The sequence below is a fragment of the Lutra lutra genome, chromosome 1 (genome assembly GCF_902655055.1).
Source record: "Lutra lutra chromosome 1, mLutLut1.2, whole genome shotgun sequence".
NCBI lineage: Eukaryota > Metazoa > Chordata > Mammalia > Carnivora > Mustelidae > Lutra > Lutra lutra.
The window spans coordinates 95,443,143-95,467,981 of NC_062278.1; the positions used below are offsets into that span (position 1 = coordinate 95,443,143).

Consider the following 24,839-nt stretch of genomic DNA (forward strand, 5'->3'; position numbering starts at 1 on the left):
TAAAATACACTGTTCTTATATTATTTCTCTAAAGAAATGAAAAGGGCAAAGAGTATTCACAGGAATGAAAACAAATGCTGGAAGGTATTAAAGAATTCCTTAGGTAATTCAATAAATATTGATCTGATTACATTTTGGGGGAAACAATTATACGACTTCATAAGAACTAGTGTTAGTGCTATTTGTGAGATACATGTATATCTACACATTTCCAGTTAACACTCTATTTTTTATTAACACATCCAGCTTAGGTAGAAACTAGAGATCAAAATGGCATAGTAAAATATCACATTCCTGTGTCCCTTGCCTCAAAGAAAGGTGAAGAACATTAATAACACATTCCTCATTCCTGTCTGAACTTTTGCTGAACTGACTCAATCTCCCAACAATTTTGATTCCACCCCATGGTAACTTCAGAATCCTAAACAACAGAACTGTGAAATAGCAATGGAGTGGAGAAAGGAATATCTTGCAAACAACTAAGTTATTTCAGAGTAGAATGAAATTATGGAGATTGTAGAAAGAGTAAGCAGGTACAACAAAAAAAAAATAAAAACTCAGAGTGGTTAAAGGCACAACTCTAAAACCAGACAATCTACTAGCTATGTGAATTTAGGAAAAGTTATTTAGCCCATTTAAAACATCAGTCTTCCCACCTATAAAATGGAGATAATATCTATTTCACAGAGGTGTGCTGAGGATCAAAAGAGATAACCCACATAAAGCATTCATCAAATGCTTGGCACATAGCAACTGTTCAATAAATACTAGATATTATTATTGACTGGGTATATATATTGTGCCCCACACAGTTCTAATGCTTCCTTTAATCCTCATAACTGGGGTGCCTGGGTGGCTCAGTCAATTAAGGCTCTGATTCTTGGTTTCAGCTCAGATCATGATTTCAGGGTTGTGAGACTGAGCCCCCACAACCAGCTCAATAAGCATCTGGGAGTCTGCTTAGGAGTCTCTCTCCTTCACTCCCCCTTAGCTCCTCCCCTTGCTTGAGCTCATGCACTCACGATCTCCAGCGCTCTCGCTCCTAAAATCTCTCTCTCAAAATCTTTTCTTTTTTTTTAAACAGATTTTTTTTTTTTTTAATTTATTTGACGGACAGAGATCACAAGTAGGCAGAGAAGCAGGCAGAGAGAGAGAGGAAGAAACAGGCTCCCTGGCGAGCAGAGAGCCCAATGTGGGGCTCGATCCCAGGACCTCGGGATCATGACCTGAGCTGAAGGCAGAGGCTTTTAACCCACTGAGCCACCCAGGCGCCCCTCAACATCTTTTTTTTTTTTTTTTTTTAAATCCTCATCATAACTAAGGAACTAGGTGGTCTTATCCTCATTTCACAGTTTCCTGATGTGCAAAGAGATCACGCCACTCATCCAACACTACATAGGTATTAATGATTAAGAAAATGGAATTCAAAGAGCGTATCAGACTGTAATGCCCATGCCCTTTTTATGCAATACCATATTGTCTCAACATCCGTTATTATAAAGATTAATTTTCTCAACCAAGTGAAGACCTAAAACTTTTCCTAGTTAAATATTCCCTTCCCCCTTGGCCCCTAGGAGCTTTAAATGGATCCTCCTACTTAGGTTCTTAGACCACTTGAGTTTTAAATGAACCTCTTAACACATCTACAGACCTGAATAGATCTTCCTAAGTCTATATTTTGGGTTCAAATACAAAGAACCCAGAAAAACCTAGAGCCACTCTACATATCAAGGCTGTAGGTTAAGTTTCTCCACATTGCAGCAGCACCTAGAGTCCTTTCAGCTATAATTTTCCTGACATATGGTTTTATAGGCCACCTGCTGATAAATATAAGCCCTCTCAATAGGATTATTAAATAACTTTTTGATTGTTTCAAACACTAACAATCCTAACTGTACTCATTTAGAGAATATCATGTGACTCATCTGAGGATGTGAAACAATAGCTTCATCTGGCTTAAGAGAAAAGTAATGACATCCTAAGTCTCAGTCTACTACGCATTCTAACCGAAATACCTGTACAGCATGTCGGTCTGAGCCACTGTAGACAGAGATCTGTGGTTGCTGCATTCGAGAGGAGGAAGTGGTGATGGTGGTGGTGGTCGTGCTGCTGGTTGTTGTCGACACAGAAGATGTGCCAGGGTTTGGTTCACTATCCATAGCTGTACTGTGGTCCTTGAATCTGTCAGATAACACAAAGGATTTGCATTGGCAAAGCATTATTTCATGGGCTTTAAAGAATATTTAATTATTTCAAAGAAATAATCAGCAACAATCTAAATTTTTAAAACCCTCCCAAAATGGCATACATCACACACAGTCACCATAACCACTTAGAAAGGAAAAGTACTTCGCAAATACGTAGCATATTTGATAGTTAATACCTACTAACTTTGCATTCAAATGATTCAGGATATGCAACTTAAATAAATCCCGGCCTAAACTTTATCTTTCCATTACTGAAAGATAAGTGAAACCAGAACAGTTTTATAAGAGAACACTAAACTACCTAAAAAACAAATGCTTAAGCAGCATCAAAGTACTTTAAAGTATTTTTTTACGTTCTTTTGCCCATACTAATCACATATTAAAGTAATTCTTATCTATATATTAAAACAGGATGCCTAAGGACTTGTGTTAATTAGGTTATTTCTGGTTACCATATGCACTCTGCTTTAAAAACATGTTCTCTTATTAAATAATTTAAAAAATTGTTTTTTTAAGATTTTATTTTTTAAGTAATCTCCATATCTAACACGGGGCTCTAAGAGACACCTGGGTAGCTTAGTGGGTAGGGCATGTGACTCTTGACCTCAAGGTCCTCTTGAGTTTAAGCCCAACACTGGCATAAAACTTATATTAAAAAAAAATAATAAAAAGGTAAATTGGGGTGCCTGGGTGGCTCAGTGGGTTAAGCCTCTGCCTTCGGCTAGGGTCATGATCTCAGGGGTCTGGGATCGAACTACGCATCGGGCTCTCTGCTCAGTGGGGAGGCTGCTTCCCTGCCCTCTCTCTCTCTGCCTACTTGTGATCTCTGTCAAATAAATAAATAAAATCTTTTTTAAAAAAAGGTAAAAATAGTAATTTTTTATTAACTCACACTGGCTTTTCCCTTATTAGTCTATAACATTGTCCTTACTACATCTAATAACTCTGGTTACACTTATTAGCAGATTACTCTGGGAAATCAGAGAAGCACCTGACAACAATTTTCCCACTTCCCCACAAAAGTGTCTTTTCACAAAGAATTGCTCCAAATTCTGAAAACAGCACAATTATGTCACTTTCCCCACATATGAACAATAAAGTTCATAAAGTACATTTTTGTACCAGACTTTCTGATTTCTTCCCCTCCAATACTGCAAACTCACTTCACTATTGTGATATAAACTTCCACTTCACCTTGAATCTATACTTTAATTCAATCAAACAACATTGTATTTTAAGTCAATTCTGAAGCCCTCAATATTGTTAGAAAGTAGAACTACAATAGTTTTTGTAGAGTTAGAAATGCACCAGAATGGTGAAAAGCACACCTGTGAATACAACAGTCTTATCTGCCTTTCTTAACCCCTCTTTTCTTCTGAGAAACAAAATTTGACACACATCACATCAGCATCATTGACAAGAATATAACAAGAACACTTTCTACTTCATGAAAAGACAAAGGAATTTGGCACTAATTACGCATGCATACGCTATTCCCATATGGTGTCCTTTTATGTACAAATATTCTTTGTTCTTTACATCATTTATATGAATAGTATTTATATGCTCCTCAAGGAATTAAAAGTAAAAAGAAAATTCAATTTAATAAAAAGTGAAAGGAAAACAGCTGACTTCACTTTTCTGATTAGTAAATGACTCACACATCTTTATGCTTCTCTGGGTTTGTTTTTTTTTTTTAATAGTTTTTCAAACTGCCTTCCAATCATCAAATCACAACATCATATGGCAACTGTTCAACATCATTCAGATTTAGTGGTAGATAAGGTAAAGTTTTTACGAAATTCCTGGCTTCATAACACTTATGAAACATGTAGCAGTGACATGCAAAAAGCCAACTTAAATTCTGGTCCTTTTAGAGTGGTATTCTATGCAATCATGTGGTCAAACTCAGACCCCATGATAGGTTTGTTCAGTAGCAAACCAAAAATGGTCACAGATACTCCAAATTCTAGGCACAAGTCTAAACATCAGTGAGTAAAACTGGCCAAACCATTGTACTGCATTTGGAGACCTGGCACAAAAGAACAATTCTGCTAACTCCACCGTGTGCGTAGTACTGTCTGCAAAATACAGCTGGCAGTCCTGGTGCCCAAGAGGCCTACCCAGGAAACACTAACTTTGAGCAGCTAGCTAAGGATACCATCACACCACACCGCCACACAAGAATATGGCCCTCTAAGGTGGCATCAACACTGCAGCCAGAGACCCAAGGGAAATAAGGTCTTTCTTCTGGGGTGTTTTCTGCCTAGCCAGACCCGCAGGAACATTTCCCCCCACCACCCTCCGCTCCAAGGCCCGCGCTGGGACACCTCCACGCCTCCCAGGGGAGGGCGGTGAGCAGCCTCGTCTCACGTTCTCCTACCGAGAAGCAGTGGGTTGACGCCGGGGCGGGAAGGAGGGGAGCGCGAAGGAGGCCTGGCAGTGCCCGCTCAACCCTCCCCAGCCTCCGCGGGCCCCCAGCGCGGGCATCCGTGACAAGGCTGCCCTCGGGGCCCACTTGCAGGGATGACAGCGCCTGAGGAGCCCTCTGGGACTCAGCTTCCGAAAGACCCCAGCGATCGGGGTCCCTGGGGTGACTCTGCGCGCAGGGCCCGGCCGATTTGGGATCAGACCGCGGAAGGGGCGCTCCCGCCTGGAGGGAACTAGACCCTTACAGTTGGCCTCCGCCCCCCGATATGGGCCAAACGGGAGCCCCAAGGATAAGGAAGCTCTTGGGTCTCCCTTTCCCTGCACTGCCCGCCAGAGAGCCTTGAGCTTTCCCCTTAGGGGACATGTCGCTGCCCCACTCGCCCCCCGGTTACGACATCAGTCACCAGCAAGTCACTCACTCCGCTTCCGCCATCTTCTCTCCTCCATCACTAACACGGGCTGCGCATGCGCCCCCCGGCGGCCAGCGAAGGGGCGGGGTAGACTCAGCCCGGGGGCCTCCCAAGGTCACGTGGCGTCCTCGGCTTCCAAATCCCCCCTCCCACCTGAGGCCTTGCTCGCTCTGGGAAGTGACCAGGTTTCCTTGTCTCCATCAACCCCTCGCTTTCTATTGCTTAAGGTCTCACTCTCGAGAAGAGATCTGTAACCGAGATATGAAAAGTTGTGTTTAGACTGTTAAATTACATATTTAAAAAACATCTCAAATACACAAAAGCCTATGTAAATTGCAGAGAGTGAGGTGAAAGAAAATACAAGAAGACTGGATGCTTGGAGTTCAGTGGGAAAGGAAATACTGTGGTGGTGCAGGGCTTGCTAACTGGGACTCAGTGGAACTGTGGGTCCAAACCAGCAGTTCCTCTCTCAGGCTCAAAGATAGTGTTCCAGTCGCTGGTGAGGTTAAGGAATCACTCTGATTACCCTATGAGTATCATTCATGTCTGCGACATGAATTTACTGAGCACTTGGTAGGGATTGCAAACTTGAATACGAGAGAGAAGTCTGCTAGTACGTTTTACTGTTCAGTATATATGTTAAGTCCTCTGAGGCAGAATGAGACAAAGAGGAGTATTAAAAAGTCCCTGTCTTCCAGGAAGTCCTAATTTGGAGACTGGGGAGAGTTTTGTAGAAATATCCCTGCAATATAAGTGTTCTGAAACAGATCCGTTAAGTGCTTTGGAAACCTTAAGTTCACAGAATAATAATCTTTACTACACTTAACAGAAAAAAAAAAAAAGTGTACTGATCACAAACAATGTCTTCTTTTGGTATTTCTTAAGATGGTAGAACTGCACTAATTTCAAGACCTGAGAAATGAAGTACTGATATAAATCTATTGTGAAGTGTCATGTGGTCTAATGAAAAGTATATTTAATCTCCGAAATCTTGTGTTTCAGGCTCTCCCTAGGGTAGGGAAAAGAACACTTCCAATGTAAACTAAATTGTCAGTTTACCCCTTCCCCCCATCCCACCTCTGAGAACATGGGGTTTTTTTAAATTTTCTTTTGTTAAAAGACTTTATTTTTTAAGTAATCTCCACACCTAATGTGAGACTCAAATTTATAACCCCTAGATCAAGAGTTGCACACTATACCGACTAAACCAGCCGGGCACCCCTGAAAATGTGGTTTCTTTACCTTATTTTCCTCTCTGAGAGCAGTGCCTTTCCTACTACTCCTAGAAGAACTCCCTGAGAAAGTCCCCTTTGAAAAGTCCCTGTAGATACTTAAAAATAAGATATCATCACTTTTTCTTTCTTTTCTGACCTGCTCATATGGTGTCATTGTCATTTGACTCTCAAGAATCAACTGTCCATTGGTATTGCTGAAATTTCTTTTAGAGAAACAAAAGTAAAGAAAGCACAGTCTTACACCTAAAGATCAAAAATGCATAATTCCAAGGAGTGTTTGGAATAAATAGGGCAAAATTGTTCTTTTCTTGCCTCCTTTCCTTGAACATCTAAGGCCCATGTCTATATTGTCACCTGGTGAAGATTGGCTTTAAAATTCCAGATGTATGTTAGACCAGTATTGCTTTTTAGAAACATTTCCAAACTCGATAGTTATTATAACATCAACCATTTCTACAGCCTTTTACTAAGTGCAGAGGATTTTCACAAACTCTTTTACTCTTCGCAACAACCCTGTGGTATTTTACCATCACTTCCATTTAGCACAGAAGTATAGATACCCACGGTGTCTAAACCCAGACACAGGATTCTAATTTAAGCTTTCCATCTCCAAAGCCAAGTTTTTGCTGTTGTTGTTGTTGTTTTCTTCACAGCAGCATTCAGCAAGCCACTGTGGGATATGTTAGAACAGGAAAAGTATGATAAGGGACTACTCTTAAGAAATTTATCATTACTCACGGGGCAACTGGGTGGCTCAGTGGGTTAAGCCTCTGCCTTCAGCCCGGGTCATGATCCCAGGGTCCTGGGATCAAGCCCCACATCGGGCTCTCTGCTCGGTGGGGAGCCTGCTTCCTCCTCTCTCTGCCTGCCTCTCTGCCTACTTGTAATCTCTGTCTGTCAAATAAATAAATAAAATCTTAAAAAAAAAAAAAGAAAGAAATTTATCATCACTTATCTGACCAGACAGAGGACAGTGTTTTAAGAAGAGAGCCCTCTTCTTAGTTTTGCAGACAGCTGCCTCCTTGCTCAATCCTTATAGGGTAGCAGACATGGGGACTATAGACATTTGGGCCACTTCTTCATGTAAGCCACTTGTGCCTTCACAGCCTGCTGGGCCCTTTCCATTTGGTGATGGAATGCTGCTATGCACCCCCAACTTTATGGCTTGGTAACTCAAATAACACTCAATTTATGATAGGTGGCTCAGGTCTCATGGTAACTACGTGACCCATTGGGTCCCTACTGAGGCCCAGTAGCAGGCCAAGAGCTGGTTTTCGAAAGAAAAATAGTTATATGCAGAGGATGAAAGGGCTTTTTTCCCCAAAATTCTAAGGACCTGCGCAATGATTTACCTATAGGGGCCTATCAAAAGCTCCAAACAGCATCTGCATCTACAACATACACTTCAAGCACCATTATAACGCCCAAGTGGCAAGGCAACTTGCACAGCAGCTTGGACCTGTCACCGAGCCATCTCTTGTTCTGGACCCCCTACAAAACTAGCAGCTTTATAGGTCACTTAGTAAGTGGGATGGAGTAAAACACCCAAATGAGGAATATGTTGCCCCCAAAATCCAAGACACCCACTAGGCATCGTGCCTCGTTTTTGTTTGTAGGAGGCCAAAAGCAACAATTCATTCTTCCCTTTAGAAGGGATATCTTGACGTGCCCCATAGCAGTGGACCCCTAGAAATGTCACTGAGGTGACAAAGTCTTTTTGGATTTATTTCCCACCTTGTTACATGGAAATGCCTTCCAAACAAGTCTAGAGTAGTTGCTACTCCTTACTTACTAAATTCTATCAGCATAACGTCATCCATGTAACCAACCAGTGTGACACCTTGTGGAAAGGAAAAGTGATCAAGATCTCTGGGAGCTTGGGGCGCCTGGGTGGCTCAGTGGGTTAAAGCCTCTGCCTTCGGCTCAGGTCATGATCCCAGGGTCCTGGGATGGAGCCCCACATGGGGCTCTCTGCTCAGCGGGGAGCCTGCTTCCTCCTCTCTCTGTCTCTGCCTGCCTCTCTGCCTACTTGTGATCTCTGTCTATTAAATAAATAAATAAAATCTTTTTAAAAAAAAAAAAAAGATCTCTGGGAGCTAAATTATGATGTAGGGCTGCAGAGTTGATGTACCCTCAAGGTAGGACAGTGAAGGTGTACTGATGGCTTTCCCAGCCAAAAGCAAGCTGCTTTTGGTGGTCTTTACTAATAGAGATCAAGAAAGAAAAGCATTTGCCAGATCGATAGCTATGCAGCAGTGTATGTGTTAATTTGCTCAAGCAAGGAAACCACATTTGGTACAACAGCTGCAACTGGTGTCACCACGTGGCATCATAGTTCGCTGTCATTCTCCAGGAACCTTCTGTCTTCTGGACAGGCCAACTAGGGGAGTCAATTACGTATGTGGTAGCAGTCATCTCTGCTATCCTCCAGGAAAGGGCTATTGATTTTTGGCTTACTATTTTACTAGGTAGAAGCAGATTCAGGGTCTCCCACTTGCCCTTTTCCACCATAATAGCCGTCACTCCACAGGTCAGAGAACCAATGTGGGGATTCTGCTGGCTGCTAAGTATATCTATTCTAAGTATATATTCCAGAACTGAAGAAAGAACCACAGGATAGAGTTGGAAACCAACTGGGCCCATGGTTAGATAGTCCTGAGACCAAATTCCACCAATAACCTGACCTCTGTAGGCCCCTTCTCTGGCTAATGGGCCACAGTGACATTTGGGTCTCCTGGAATCAATGTTAGTTCAGAGCCATTGTCTTGCAGTCCCCAAAGGGCCTGATTATTTCCTTTACCCCAGTGCACAGTTACCCTAGTGGAAGGTTGTAGGTCCCTTCAGGAAAGGTTAGAGAAATGAACTATAAATTTTTGGTAGTATCCCAGCATCCTTCCTCTGGGGCATGTGACCTCCCCTTCGTTTAGGGGTTTCTGGGATCTGTAAGCTGGCTGGAGTCTGAGAACTGATTGAGGCGCTATGACTCTTTTCTTAAGATACAGGTTAAACTTTTATTTCCTTAACCAAGAACTTCTCTACTGACCCAGTTCAAGTAAGAATTTAGTAAGCTTCCTGTATCCCTTCTAGGAATGCCATGATGAGCTAGCTAATGACATAGGTCTGTGCAAGTCAGACTGTTCTGACTGCGGCTTTGACTCTGCTGTCCATCATGGTGACCATGCCCGCTGAACCTTTGGCAGTTATGTGCTGTCACTTGGCCCCTGCCAACTTAGGATCCAATTACTCCTGTTGCATTTAGTTCCCCAAGTCAGTGGCTGCATTTCCCACTGTAAGGTCTGGCCTGCAGAGAAGAGTGATCACAGAACTCTTCAGGATGCCAGGGCTCCCCTCATAAACTGCAATGGAGTGAATGTGTCTCTCCTGCCCCAAACTTCATATACTGAAGCCTTAATCCCCCAATGTGATGGTATTCAGAGCCTTCTCTAAAGTAAGGAGGTGATTAGGTCATCAGGATAGAGCCTTCATAAATGGAATTTGTGCCCCTAGAAGAGGAGAAGAGAGAGGGAGATGCTCTCTCTCACTCGCATGTGAGGATACAGCAACAAGACAGTCATCTGCAAACCAGGAATAAGGCTCTCACCAGACACCACATCAGCCAGCATCTAGATCAACTTTGCAGCCTCTAGAACTGTGAGAAAGGGTCGTTTGTCGTTTGAGCCACCCAGTGGTGGCTATTTGTGGTATTTGTGGTGTGGTATTTGTCATAGCAGCCCAAATTCACCAACTCAAGCCCATGGTCCAAATCCAGCCTGCCCCTTGTTTTGGTATAGCTCTCAAGAGGAGAATTATTTTTCCATTTCTAATGATTGTGGGGGTAGGGGAGATCAAAAGAAGAAAAGTATTTAGTGACAAGTGAAAATCATGTGAAATTTAAATTTCATTTTCCATTAAATAGGGTCTTACTGGAATACAGCCATGCCCATTCATTTATGTTTTGCCGTCTGTGCCGGCTTCTTTGCTATAAGAGGTAGGGCTGACAACAGTGTAAGGATCTGCTCACTGTGTGGCCCTTTACAGACAGAGTTTGGGACCTCTATTCTAGATCACTGATGGCTCCCTACCTCCTATGCTGGACACTTTCAGGGTAGTTAATACAACACACACACTGATTTGAGTTTTATCATATGGAAAAGAAGGGGGCAACAGCACCTGATACAATTATTGTGAAGTCTTGGGGTTCCTGGGTGGCTCAGTCCGTTAAGCCTCTACCTTCAGCTCAGGTCATGATCCCAGAGTCCTGGGATCAAGCCCCAAGTCAGGCTCGGTGGGGAGTCTGACTCTCCCTCTGTCCCTCACCCCACTTGTGTGCGCGTGCACTCTTTTTCTCTCTCAAATAAGTAAATAAATAAATAAAATCTTAAAAAAAAAAAGATATCTGTGAAGTCTTAAAAGGCCAATGTAAAGTCTAAAAAAGTCCCCTTGTTTATTTTTTAACTTTTTCTCATGATCTCCCTTCGCCTAAATTTGCTCAATAAATGTTATTAAGTATGCATAATATTCAATGGTTTTAAATGCTTGTTAAGGGAATAAAGGCTTGACTGTTTGGATGAATGAGTCTCAAAATTCTAGTACATCCTGAAAATTAAAATGACAACAGTGTATAGACCTGCTTTCTCTTTTCTTTGAAATTAATCTCCTAAAACCAAATACTTGTGCTAAGCCAAATAATGTTGAAACTGAAAAGACAGTCTCTAAAAAAAAAAAAAAGAAAGAAAAGAAAAGACAGTCTCTAGTCCTATGTCCTTTCCTCTACTCTCACAGTCATCAGTATGCTAATCATATGCTAATCCATGTTATCTTCCCCTGTACACCTGTGGGCAGCACCACACACAATCTGTATCTCCCCAGGTATTGAATAGTGGAAACACAGAGTATTAAAGCTAGAAAGGGCATTAGACATGTGACCCAAGCTAATGAAAAATCCAAGGCAAAAGCAGAGTTTGAACCTTGATCTCCCATCCTCCCCATCCAGAGTTGTCTTCTGTTGTGCCACTAAGCCCTACTTCAAGCATATAGGTGCTCAATAAACATGTAAAAAGACTATGTACTTTCCATTCTGCCTTTATGCTTTTGTCGTTTAGCACTGTGGTGCATAGAATTGTCGCTAGAAGCATGGCTGTGGAATTAGACAAATTTAGATTGGAATAATGGGTCCGTCACTCACGAGCTGTGTGAGCGCCACCTTCAACACATAACCTCATCCCTGGCCGCACCACCACAAACATGCATGAAATTATCCAGATACAAACTGAATTTGACTCTTCTCACCACCTCCACTGTTATCTGCCTAGGCCCAGCCACCATCATCTCTTCCCTGGGCCCCGGCCATAGGCTCCTGACACGTCACCCAACTTCTAGTCTTGTTCCTCTACAGTCTATTTTCCACAGAGTAAGTCAGCTTTTAAAACTTTAAATCAGATCATGTCACTGTCCTGTTCAATTCCTCCAATGGCTTCCCATCACACTTAGAAAAAGAGCCCAGGGGGTCACCTGGGTGGTGCAGTTGGTTAAGCTTCCAACTCTTGGTTTTTAGGCTCAAGGTCCTGCTCTTGGGATTGTGAGCTCAAGCCCTGCATCAGTCTTCGCACTTCGCACAGAGTCTGTTTAAGACTGTCTCTCTTCCTCTTCCTTTGGCCCTCTCCCCTGCACTCTCTCTCTAAAATAAATAAATCTTTAAAAAGAAAAGAAAGGAGCAACAGAGCCCAGAGTTTTCCTTCGCTCTTCTGCTCCAACTATACTCGCCTCCTTGCTTTGCTTTTCCTCCTTTGCACTTCCTGCTTCTGCAGCTGAGAATGCATTCCCACCACTGTCTTTCCTTTATCCTACTTTTCTTCCTAACATTTGAATGCATCAGACATTATGTTGTTTACATATTTGTTTGTTTATGACACCCCTCAACCTGCAGGTTGTAAGCTCCACGTTTTATTGTTTTGTTCCCTGCTGTATTCCTAGTTCTTAAAACATCACGTGCTCAATAAATACCCATTGAATGAATGAAATTACTTACCATCTCTGATTATGGATTTCCTAATCTGAAAAACAGGGATATTTACCACAATGGTATTGTAGAAGTTAAATAAAAATGGGGGAAGCTTCCAGCTGGGGCTCAGTCAGTGGAGCAGGTAACTCTTGATCTCACAGTTGTGAGGTCAGCCCCACACTGTGTGTAGAGAGTACTTGAAAATAAAATCTTTTTTTTAAAAGATTTTATTTATTTATTTGACAGAGAGAGACACAGCGAGAGAGGGAACACAAGCAGGGGGAGTGGGAAAGGGATAAGCAGACTCCCCACTGAGCAGGGAGCCCAAAGTGGGGCTCAATCCCAGGATCCTGGGATCATGACCTGAACCAAAGGCAGATGCTCAACGATGAGCCACCAAGGCACCCTGAAAATAAAATCTTTTAAAACAGAAAAGTTAAATAAAAAGGAAATAATGTATATAAATGGTGCAGCGTAATAAATTCCCACTAAGCATAGCTGTTATGATTGCTCATGTTTTTTGTTATTTTGCTACATACTATTATTATTTTTAAAGTAAAGGAAAATAGTCTTCTTATCCTATTTCCGAAGGTTATGCATTTTTAAAAATTATGAGGCAGTCCTTACTTTTGAAAGTTAGTTTGCATTATACATTTTTTTAACTTGCATAAGCAAGTTTTTAAATTATTTATTGCATAAGCTGTATTTAAATTATTTATTGTCGGGGGCGCCTGAGTGGCTCAGTGAGTTAAGCTGCTGCCTTCGGCTCAGGTCATGATCTCAGGGTCCTGGGATGGAGTCCCGCATCGGGCTCTCTGCTCAGCGAGAAGCCTGCTTCCCTCTCTCTCTCTCTGCCTGCCTCTCCATCTAAAGTTATCAAAATAACTTTATTTTAAAAAATTATTTATTGTTGGTATTAAGAATAGATTTTTGCCTGTATGTTCCTAATGTATTAAACAGTATCATACTGGTTTCATATTAAATCCTTTTTTAAATTAAAAAAAATTTTTTTATTAAATTTTTTTTAAAGATTTTATTTATTTATTTGACAGACAGAGATCACAAGTAGGAAGAGAGGCAGGCAGAGGGCGGGCAGGGTCGGGGTGGGGGGCAGGCTCCCTGCTGAGCAGAGAGCCTGATGCAGGGCTCGATCCCAGGACTCTGGGACCATGACTTGAGCCAAAGGCAGAGGATTTAACCCACTGAGCCACCCAGGCGCCCCTAAATTTTTAAAAATATTTTATGTATTTATTTATTTGTCAGAGAGAGAGGACAAGCTGGGGAAGCAGCAGGCAGAAGGAGAAGCAGACTCTCTACTGAGCAAGGATTCCCATGTAGGACTTGATCCCAGGCCCCAAGGATCATGACCCAAGCCGAAGGCAGGTGCTTAACTGACTGAGCCACACAGGCATTCATCATATTAAACCTTTCTTTAAAAAAGATTTTATTTATTTATTTGACAGAGGGAGAGAGAGAGCACAGGCAGGGGGAGCAGTAGGCAGAGGGAGAAGGGGGAGAAGCAGGGAGCGGAGCCCAATGCAGGACTTGATCCCAGAACCCTGGGACCATGACCTGAGCCGAAGGCAGACACTAATCCGACTGAGCCGCTCATATTAACTCTTAATTGTAATGTCCTATTTATGATAGCTAAGGCTTTCATAATTACATAAAATGCTAACAGGAGGCAGAACAAAAGACATAATAGGGAACAAGCAAAGCTTATGAGCAGAGATGAAAAGTTGGGGAAAAGTTATGTGGCAGAAGCATCCAAGGATGCAAAATTTAATTTTGATATTTATCTTCAGTAAATCTGGAATACAAATTGTGTAAAAATTCAAATAATGCAGAAATACATATGAAGTCGAAAGTAAAAGTCCACTATAAATCTGTTTTCTAAGCCCCCAAATAATCATTATTAACAGCCTATCATATATTCTTATTGATTTTCTATGCACTTAACATATGTGTGTGTGTGTGTGTGTGTGTGTGTGTGTGTGTGTGTGTATTTTTTTTTTATCAGAAATGGTGTTGGGACATGGATGGAACTAGAGGGTATTATGTTAAGTGAAAAGTCAATCAGAGAAAGACAATTATCATATGATCTCACTGATAGGAATTTGAGAAGCAGGGCGGGGTCGTGGGGAGAAGGGAGGGGAAAAAAATGAAACAAGGTGGGATCTGGAGGGAGACAAACCATAAGAGACTCTTAATCTCAAGAAACAAACTGAGGGTGGCTGGAGTGGGGAGGGATAGGGTGGCTGGGTTATGGACATTGGGGAGAGTATGTGCTATGGTGAGTCCTGTGAACTGCGCAAGACTGATGATTCACAGATCTGTATCCCTGAGGCAAATAATACATTATATGTTAATAAATAATTTAAAAATATGTTAATAAATATGTTAATATGTTATACATTAACATATATAATTGTATATTAAATATATAATAAATATATAATAATATATAAAATATGTTAATAAATAATTAAAAATAATAAAGAAAAAAGAACGGTGTTAGACTATACGTGCCCTTCTGCCACTTTTTTCAAATAACAGTATGTTTCCATGTCCGTGTGCCTCATTTCCTCGCAGGTCCTCAAACATGCCGCACTGAGCTTACCTCAAGGCCTTCCACACAACCCTAGAATATTATTTCCCACACTTTTCAAATCTAGTTCCTGGTTTCCCTTTAATTCATTGCATAAATGCTATTTATCTGGATAGATTTTTCCTGATGAATTAATAGAATTCTCCCCACCATTATTCTCTGTAACTACACAATCTCTTTGTCTCTTGCAGCTTGTACCACAGCTTGTAATCGTGTTTGTTCACCTGTTTCCTTGCCTATTTTTTCTCTCTAAACTGTGACTCTCACAAGAACAGGGTCTAAACCTGTTTTATTCCTTACTGAATATGCATTGCCTAACACTGTGCCAGGCACACAGTAAGCTCTCAATAAATACATGTTGGAAGAGTAAATAAACATACAAGTAATGCATCAAAAAAAGTATATTTGATCTTTCATTTCCTATACATGATGGATAGAGCATTGCCTCTTTTTTTTTTTTTTTCATTTCTTTATTTAGTCTTAGTTCAGGAGCAATACCATAGTTGTCCCTGATTTGTACCCGAGGTTTGTTTTAATTGGGTATGGTAAGATGACAGACCTAGGGACAACTGCCTTTGAAAGGAATTAATTAGTACAGCTTCCACTGGGAGGGGGCATGTCACACTATGCAGGGCCACGTGGGGAAGTACCAGCCAGTTAGGAGGCAGAGAGAGTGAAAGAGAAAGCAAGGCCCAGAGCATGTATTGTGGTTTCTGCAGGAAGGAATGGACAAGGCAGTACAAGAAAGTTTGAGCAAATCTGGTATTGGATGGTTAGAATAATTTTGGTAGGCTCTTGTCGATAATGGTGATCTCTATTTGTCCAATGCCTGGGCCTGGAATAGTTTAGAGCAGGGGAAATAGTGGCTTGAATATGAGTGTAATAAAGGAGGTGGTTGGGGATACAGACTGGGGGGTTCATTTGCATATGAAAGGCACCATCACAGGGGTGTCATCTTCTTTTTTTTTTTTTTTTTTATTTGACAGATCACGAGTAGGCAGAGAGGCAGGCAGAGAGAGAGAGAGGAGGAGGAGGCAGGCTCCCTGCTGAGCGGAGAGCCCGATGCGGGACTCGATCCCAGGACCCTGAGATCATGACCTGAGCTGAAGGCAGAGGCTTTAACCACTGAGCCACCCAGGCGTCCCGGGGTGTCATCTTCTATCTCTAGGAATTAGCTAGCCCTGGGAGGGCTAAGGCCACCAAGATGGCAAAGCCTCACAAAACACACAGAATAAAAAGGCTGATTAATTCATTTCCAATTTAGGTGTTATGAAATTCGTTCCCTGATCAAAGTCTTCAGATTAACTATAAACCATGATTACTATGTGGTATTTTATTTTATTATTTTTTTTTATTTAAAGATTTTATTTATTTATTTGACAGAGAGAGATCACAAGTAGACGGAGAGGCAGGCAGAGAGAGAGAGAGAGAGAGGGAAGCAGGCTCCCTGCTGAGCAGAGAGCCCGATGCGGGACTCCATCCCAGGACCCCGAGATCATGACCTGAGCTGAAGGCAGCGGCTTAACCCACTGAGCCACCCAGGCGCCCACTATGTGGTATTTTAAATACACTTACATATTTATGCAAAGCATAGTACGATATATATTGATTTCAGAATAATTTCTGTTATGATGATTTAGTACATATAATTTGTGTAATATTGACATATTACTTTGAGTATGGTTGGGCTATTTATTTGAGATAGTTTTATGAAAATAAGTTAAAACTTTTAAAAGGGAATAAATTTCTCTTAGCCAATACTATACTATTTAATCTACAAATAAATGACCTCTACCTCAATATAGTATGTAAGAGCCCAGAAACAGTCTATTCTTCACAAGAGGTATGGAACATTTTGTAGGAAATTAAATATTTGTGTGTCTGTCTGTCCGTCTGTAAGAGTCTTTGTCTAGTTCAATGCAGGAAGATAGGCAGACCCTAGCTGCTTAAGTCTAAACAGTGGTCTGGGTGCTCTTAGGCAATTCATGTAACCTCTCTGCACACCAGGTTCGTCAACAGTAAAGCACAGATAACAGTAATCGTAACAGTAATCTCTACCAGATGGGCTTGTTGCAAGACATCATTAATGTATATGTGATTGTATTTGTAAAAGTGTTTAGTAACTGTGGTGTACCATGCACACGTGTTTAGAATTTACTCTTACCAAAATATGCAGCAGGAATTTTTTCAGAGGGTTTTTTTGTTGTCGTTGTAATTGTAGAAATGTTCAAGGTCAAGATTAGAGTAGGGAACACTAAAAATTGATTCAGGAAAAGAATAATAATTCACTGTCTATTTATATAGTAAATTTCAGATTTGAAGGGTATTTTCCATCAATGAACTTCAAAGAGCTTTGCAATGTTTATTTATTTTCATAATATTTTTGAAGTCAGTCAGGCTAAAGTTGTCATCCTCTAGTCTCTGAAAGGGAAATAAACTCGCAGCAAGTTACATAACCTGCTTGAGTCAAAAATTAGAGCCAAGTCTTTCAATTTTGCCATGGAGTGCTCAGGCTGGGGACTGTAGCTTCCAACAATAAACACCTTTTTTGCTGGAATCATCTAACGTTTGGTTTCATCAAAATACTTAACTGAAATGAACAATTAAAATATAGAAAATCTGTCATCAAGGGGCACCTTGGTGACTTAACTTGGTTAAGCCACTGGACTTTTGGTTTTCAGGTCAGGTCATAATCTCCCTGTCATTGGGGAAATCGGGCTCACATCATCAGACCTGCTCAGCGGGGAGTCAGTTTCCCCTCTCCCTCTAACTCTGCCTCCCCCACCCCATGCTTGCACTGTTTCTCTGAAATAGATATATTTTTTTTTTTTTTAAAGAAAATCTGGGCGCCTGGGTGGCTCAGTTGGTTAGGCAACTGCCTTCAGCTCAGGTCATGATCCCAGAGTCCTGGGATCGAGTCCCACATCGGGGTCCCAGCTCTTGGGGAGTCTGCTTCTCCCTCTGACCTTCTACCCTCTCATGCTCTCTCTCACTCTCTCTCTCAAATAAATAAATAAAAATCTTTTTTAAAAAAAGAATGTGTAACTTCTAAAAAAGAAGAAAGAAAATCTGACATCAAATAATTATTAACAATTCATCAGCAAACAGGCCACATCAAGTGCCTCTAATAACCAGGCATTTGGTTTACAATTAATGAAGTTAAAAGCCTACATCCTTTCCTAAGTTCCCAGAGCGACCATTTTTTTTTTTAAAGGTTTTATTCATTTATTTGTCAGAGAGACTGAGAGAGCACAGGTAGGCAGAGTGGCAGGCAGAGGCAGAGGGACAAGCAGGCTCCCTGCAGAGCAAGGAGCCTGATGTGGGACTCAGATCCCAGGACACTGGGATCATGACCTGAGCCAAAGACAGCCGCTTAACCGATTGAGCCACCCAGGCGCCCCCAGAGCGACCATTCTTACCTACTCTGGGCCACCCCTCCCTTTACTCTAATCTAAAGAACCAACATCTTCACATTCTTCTCTAAAACGTCTGCAGATTAAGATCTCAATCATAGGACCAAGTTCAAAGCTCCTTCTTTGGCTTACAGAGTCTCTATTTTCTGACTCGAAAATGCCTTGCTCTGCTTCCAACTCCCTTTATACCTAAGCTTCATTGAACTTCCTGCCATTCAGACACAAATAAGGCCTTTACCCTGCTCTGCCTTTACACTCAACATTAATTCCATCTAAAATACCTAAGAGGTTGAGGTGAGAAAGACATTATTGAGTACTTACCAAGTGCCCTGCATATAATATCCCATCTAATTTGCACAGCAAATCCATGAAATAGGTTCCTCCCTTTTGCTGACAAGGATATTCATTTTAGCAGCATTAAGTAACCTCGTTCAAGCTGACTCTGCTAGCGTATGGCCGTACTAGCTTTGGAGCCAAAGTCCAGCTCCAAGATGCATGTCCTGGCCTTTTCTATATGGCTGACTTTTTCCAACCACTGTTGTCATCTGGCATTATCCTTCACATTCTGATCGTTTTCTTCCTTTGGCCTACACAGCCTCTCTCAGATGTAGTTAGCTGCATAGTACTCTGTTTTACTCCTCTCTGAGTACTTATATTTTTGAGATAAAATTTACATGATATAAAATCCATCTGTTTAAAGTTACAACTCATGGGGCCCCTGGCAGGCTCTGTTGGTAGAGCATGGGACTCTTGGAACTTGAGGTCATGAGTTCAAGCCCCATGTTGGGGGTAGAGTTTACTTGAAAAAATAAAATAATTAAAGTGTACAACTTTAATGTATATTCATGTTGTATAACTATCACCACTATCTAATTTAAGAACATTGTCATCACTCTAAAAGAAACTCCGTGATCATTAAACAATCATTCTTCATTACACCTTCTCTGCAACCTCTGGCAACCACTAATCTGCTTTTTGTTTCTTTGGATTTGCCTATTCTGGACATTTACTATAAGTGGAATCATACAGAGGTGCCTGTGGCAGACTCTTGATTTTGGCTCAGGTCATGATCTCAGGGTCTTGTGATTAAGCCCCACATCAGGTTCCCTGCTCATCCTAGAGTCTACTTGAAGATTCACTCCCTCTGCCCCTCCCCCCACCCAACCCCCCCCCCCCCGACCCCCGCTCTCTCAAATAAATAAATCCTTAAAAAATAAAATAAGATAAGGAGTGCCTGGGTGGCTCAGTGGATTAAGCCTCTGCCTTTGGCTCAGGTCATGATCTCAGGATCCTCAGATTGAGCCCTGCATTGTGCTCTCTGCTCGAAGAGAGCCTGCTTCCCCTTCTCTCTCTGCCTGCCTCTCTGCCTACTCGTGATCTCTCTCTCTCTCAGTCAAATAAATAAATAAAATCTTTAAAAAATAAAATAAAATAAAATAAATGGAATCATACAGTGTGTGACTTTTTGTGTCTGGCTTCTTTTACTTAGCTTAATGTTTTCAACATTCACTCACATTGTAATATCTTTCAGAACCTCATTCCTTTTTACAGATAAACAGAAACCTATTTTATGGAAACACCACATTTTGTTTATCCATTCTTCAACCGATAGACATTTGGTTTAATTTCACTTTTTAGGTATCATGAATAACACTTCCTTTTTTTTTTTTTAACCTTCACATACTTTTTATGACTAACACGTCCATGTACTAGTTTTTGTGCAGACATACATCTTTAATTCTCGGTTATATATAACTGGGAGTGTGATTACTGGGTCATACTCTCTGTTTTACATTTTAAGGAAGAATTAGACTGTTTCCAAAGCAGCTGCAGCCCTTAGATTCCCACCAGCCATGTATGAGGGTTCCAGCTTCGGCTCATCTTTGTCAACACTAGTTATTATCCACCGTTTGATTATAGTCAAACTAGAGGGTGTGAAGTAGAATCTCATTGTGATTTAGAGCTGCATTTCCCTGAGGACTAACAATTTTTTTCTCATGTTTTTATTGGTCATCATATGTTGTCTTCAGGGAAATATTTATTCAAATTCTTTGCCCACAAAGAAATTGAGTTATGTGTCTTCTTATGGTTTAGTTCTAAGAGTTACTTGTATATCTGAATACTTGTACCTTATCAGGTATATGATTTGCAAATATATTCTCACGTTCTGTGGAATGATTTTTCACTTTCTTGATGGTGTCCTTTGAAATACCAGTATTGTGGGGGGCACCTGAGTGGCTCAGTCAATTAAGCCTCTGACTCTTGATTTCAGTTTAGGTCATGATCTCAGGGTTGTGAGATCGAGCTCCACATCAGGCTTTGCTCTGGGCATGAAGCCTGCTTAAGATTCTCTCTTCCCCCTCTCTCAGCCTACTCCCCCCCACCAAACTCATCCCTTGTATGCTCTAAAAAAAGAAAATCAGTGTTTTTAATTTTTTTAAAAGATTTTATTTATTTGACAGAGAGAGAGATCACAAGTAGGTAGAGAGGCAGGCAGAGAGAGAGAGTAGGAAGCAAGCTCCCCACTGAGCAAAGAGCCCAATGCGGGGCTCCATCCCAGAGGCCTGAGATCATGACCTGAGCCAAAGGCAGAGGCTCAACCCACTGAGCCACCCAGGCACCCCTGAGCTTTTAATTTTAATGAAGTTCAATTTATTTTTTTCTTTTGTTATTTCTGTTTCTGGCGTCAATCTAAGAAACCATTGCCTAAACTTAGGTCATAAAGATTTACTATGTTTTCTTCTAAGGGTTTTATAATTTTAGCTCTTACATTCAGATCTTTAATCCTTTTTTTTTTTTTTTTTTTTAGATTTTATTTATTTGAGAGAGAGAGAGAGAGAGAGCATGAGAGGGGAGGAGTCCGAGGGAGACACAGTCTCCCCATGGAGCAGGGAGCCCGATGTGGGACTCAATCCAGGGATTCCAAGATCATGACCTGAGCCAAAGGCAGTTGCTTAACCAACTGAGCCACCCAGGCGCCCTGATCTCTAATCCATTTTGAATTAATTTTTGTAAATGGTTTGGGTAGGGGTCCAACTTCATTTTTTTGTATATGGGTATCCAACTGTTTTGGCATCATTTGCTACAAACCCAAACAACAACAATTATTTCCAATATTTAATTATGCTTGGCTCTTATCACATTTTTTTAAAAAGATTTTATTTATTTGAGAGACAGAGAGAGAACACAAGTGGGAGGAGGAGGGATGGTGGAAGAGGGAGAAACAGACTCTCAGCTGAGCAAGGAGCCTGATGTGGGACTCAATCCCAGGATCCCGAGATCATGGCCTGAACCACCCAGGAATCCCCCTTACCACAGGTTTTTAAATAAATGTTGACACATATTACTACTGTGAACTTGGGGCAAGTTTTTTTTTTATTCCTACTTCCATGTCCAGCATGGGACTATGATATAGTAAACCCTCAACAATGAATCAATGAATGAAAATAGCTGGTTGGAGATTCCTAGTGTCAACGAACAAATACCAAGTGCCATAGACTTTGCTGGATGCTGGGGAAATTTTATACATAAAGAAAGTTCACAGTCCAGTGATTTTTTTCAAACCCAAAAGGGTCCAAGAGGTCCCAGAATCCTACGATTCTAGACTGGAATTGGTCTTGGAGATCATGGACTTCATTTTCCTGTAAGAAAAAGCAGACCTTGAAAGGCTGCTTAGCAACTTGTGGCCTATCTCATGTAAATTTGCCAAGGGACTCCAGTCTCTGGGAAATTACATTCTATTACAAGCTAACAAAGGATTTTTTCAGTAAGTCCTTGATAAAGCATTTTTTCAGTTAGTCCTTGATAAAGTCCCTTCCAGATGAAAGACAACTGCTTCTGTTTTATACCACACTTATCTTCTGAGATAACTGCTATCAGAGATTGAAAACAAAATTCCTCCACCCTCGCTGTACATAATTACTCCTTTTTCTGAATTTCTATGGATCAGACTTGCTTTTCCACGAGATTAGCAATTTCTTCTGCACTGCCCTATTGCTTTCGATTGTTATATAATCTTGAATTGTTGCTAATCACGGGTTTATGTGTGACCCTCCTAAGTAGACTGCTCCAACTAGGTTTAGGGGCGAAAACTGGATTTTATGTGTTATTGTATGAAATGTAGAGCCTTGTATCCAGGGGACATGTGGTACATGTTTCTTGATAATATTTGTGTTTTTAAATATATCATGTTTAAAATAAGAAGCTAGTTGGCCTAAGTGTCATTCTGTTTTCCCCCTTTCACAGATAATAATGCAGCTTAGATGCTCAGGATGACAGGGTCTAAGAGAAAAAGCACCTTCTCTCATTTGGGATTTTCTAGTGCCTCTCTACTTGCTTTCCTGGAGGAATGGAGAGATGGAGACTCAGTAATTAGTGCATAAATATATTTAAATATTTCTTAATATTACTCTTAAAACTTTAAAATTCTATTAAAAGGGTAAAAAAGATTGAAAGAATTCCCCCAAGAACTGAGTAAATTAAACTAACTCTCATTGGAACTCTGAGTGGTAGTTTCAAATTACTGAGTCATAAAGTAGAGAAAGACATCCTGTTTCTCTTCGTATCTCAAGCTTGCTTTCTACTTATGAGTTGGAGAAAAAAGATGGAATAATCTAGTCTCATACTGAATAGTGTCTTGCAGGACATAACCAAGGTCTTTGGAATTGTTTGAGTTAAAATTTTACTTTAATTTGTTTTTTTACTTTTTTTTTTTTGTAAGTAACGTTTATACCCAATGTGGGGCTCAAACTCACAACCCCGAGATCAGTGGTTGTATGCTCTACTGACTGAGCCAGCCAGGCATCCCAATTTAAAACTTTATTTTATTTTATTTTTTAAGATTTTATTGGTTTGTTTGAGAGAAAGAGGGAGAGAGAGGGAGAGCACAAGAAGGGGGAGGGGCAGAGAGAGGAAAAGCAGACATCCTCCCCTCCCCCTCTCCCCCCGTTAAGCAGGGGGCCCTATGCAGGACTCCATCCCAAGACCGAAGGATCATGACCTGAGCCAAAGGCAAACACTCGACTGATGGAGCCACCCAGGCGTCCCCCTGACTTAAAATTTTAAAATTAAACTAAATAAAAGGGGACACCTGGGTGGCTCAGTGGGTTAGCATCTGCCTTTGGCTCAGGTCATGATCCCAGGCTCTGCGGGGGGCTTGTTCCCCCCTTCTGCCTCTGCCTCTCTCTCTGTCTCTCATGAATAAATAAATAAAATCTTTGAAAAAAAAAAGACTAAATATAAAAGGTTGCTAAATGAGAAAGAATGAGTATGTCAGGAGATGATACTCAGTATACTGTCATTTATCTATGGGAATACAGTGAGCCTATTAATTGATTGTGATGAGAACAAACTATGTGTGGGTTAAAGTGATTCTCTAATTACAACAAATCCAGACAGCATTTACATATGTGGTTAGATCATGGAAAACAAACAAATAAAAATACGAATCTAAGAATTGGGGGATGTTAATTTTTTTCTTCATCTGCCAGAAATCAGTTTCCCTGTTTCAAATTCATGGTATTTTAAAATTATGCTAATGAATGAAAAGCTTTGAAGCAATGATAAAAATCATTGTCATTTCACTTCTCTGGACTTCATTTGTAAAATGAGCCCCAGATTTTTTGCTCCTCAAACTCACCATTGGACCAGGAGCACAAGTATCCCATAAAAGCTGGTCTGAAATGCAGAATCTGGGTCCCATTCTATACCTTTTAAAATCAGAATCTGCACTGTAATAAAATCTCCACTTAATCTGAATGCATATTAAAGTTTCAGGAATGCCTGTATGGCCCAGTTGGTTAAGCGTCTGCCTTCGGCTCAGGTCATGATCCTAGGGTCCTAGGATCGAGTCTTGCATCAGGCTCCTTGCTCAGCAGGAAGCCTGCTTCTCCCTCCACCTCCTGCTCCCCCGGTTTGTGCGTGCTCTCTCCCTCTGACAAATAAATAGAAATCTTTAAAAAAAGAAAATGAATTAAAAAAAACTTTCAGAAAACTGAATTAGATGATACAAAGTAAATTCTAGCTAGGAAACGCTATGAACCCATGATTCGGGTTGAAAGTTTCCAGATTAGGTAAAATCAGAGTCATTTCCTTAAAAGCTGTGTTTGGGGACGCCTGGGTGGCTCAGTTGGTTAAGCAGCTGCCTTCGGCTCAGGTCATGATCCCGGCGTCCTGGGATCGAGTCCCACATCAGGCTCCTTGCTCGTCAGAGAGCCTGCTTCTCCCTCTGCCTCTGCCCTCTGCCATTCTGTCTGCCTGTGCTCGCTCTCTCTCCCTCTCTCTCTCTGACAAATAAATAAATAAAATCTTTAAAAAAAAAAAAAAAAAAAAAGCTGTGTTTGACTTGAGTAAACGGATTGTTCAGCAAGCCGAACTAACTTTTCAGGTCACAGCTCTAACAAGCTTTAAGGCAAACAGCAAATAAAGACTCGCTCTGCTGGTTTGCTGTTGCAGCTTCCTTCCTCTTTCACTAAGATTAATCTTAAGTGGACATGAACCAACATAAAATTATTTAAATATCAAATTAAATAATTTC

General features: G+C 41.0%; 1 protein-coding gene across 7 annotated transcripts in view; it reads right to left on the reverse strand.

Annotated features, from left to right (window-relative positions):
• Positions 1–5,166, reverse strand: part of PHC3 (polyhomeotic homolog 3) — a 77,308-nt gene extending 72,142 nt beyond the window's left edge. For 4 of the 7 annotated variants that reach the window (XR_007127473.1, XR_007127474.1, XM_047730220.1 and 1 more), the window contains exon 1: positions 2,016–2,181. Coding sequence is in view for 5 of the 7 variants with exons in the window: in XM_047730220.1 (XP_047586176.1) it covers positions 2,016–2,159 (144 nt within the window). In the remaining 2 variants the exon portion in view is untranslated. Of the gene's footprint in view, positions 1–2,015; positions 2,182–5,056 lie in introns of those variants that run through there. The other 3 variants (XM_047730202.1, XM_047730193.1, XM_047730239.1) reach the window with 1 other exon arrangement.
• Between the last annotated feature and the right edge of the window lie 19,673 nt (positions 5,167–24,839).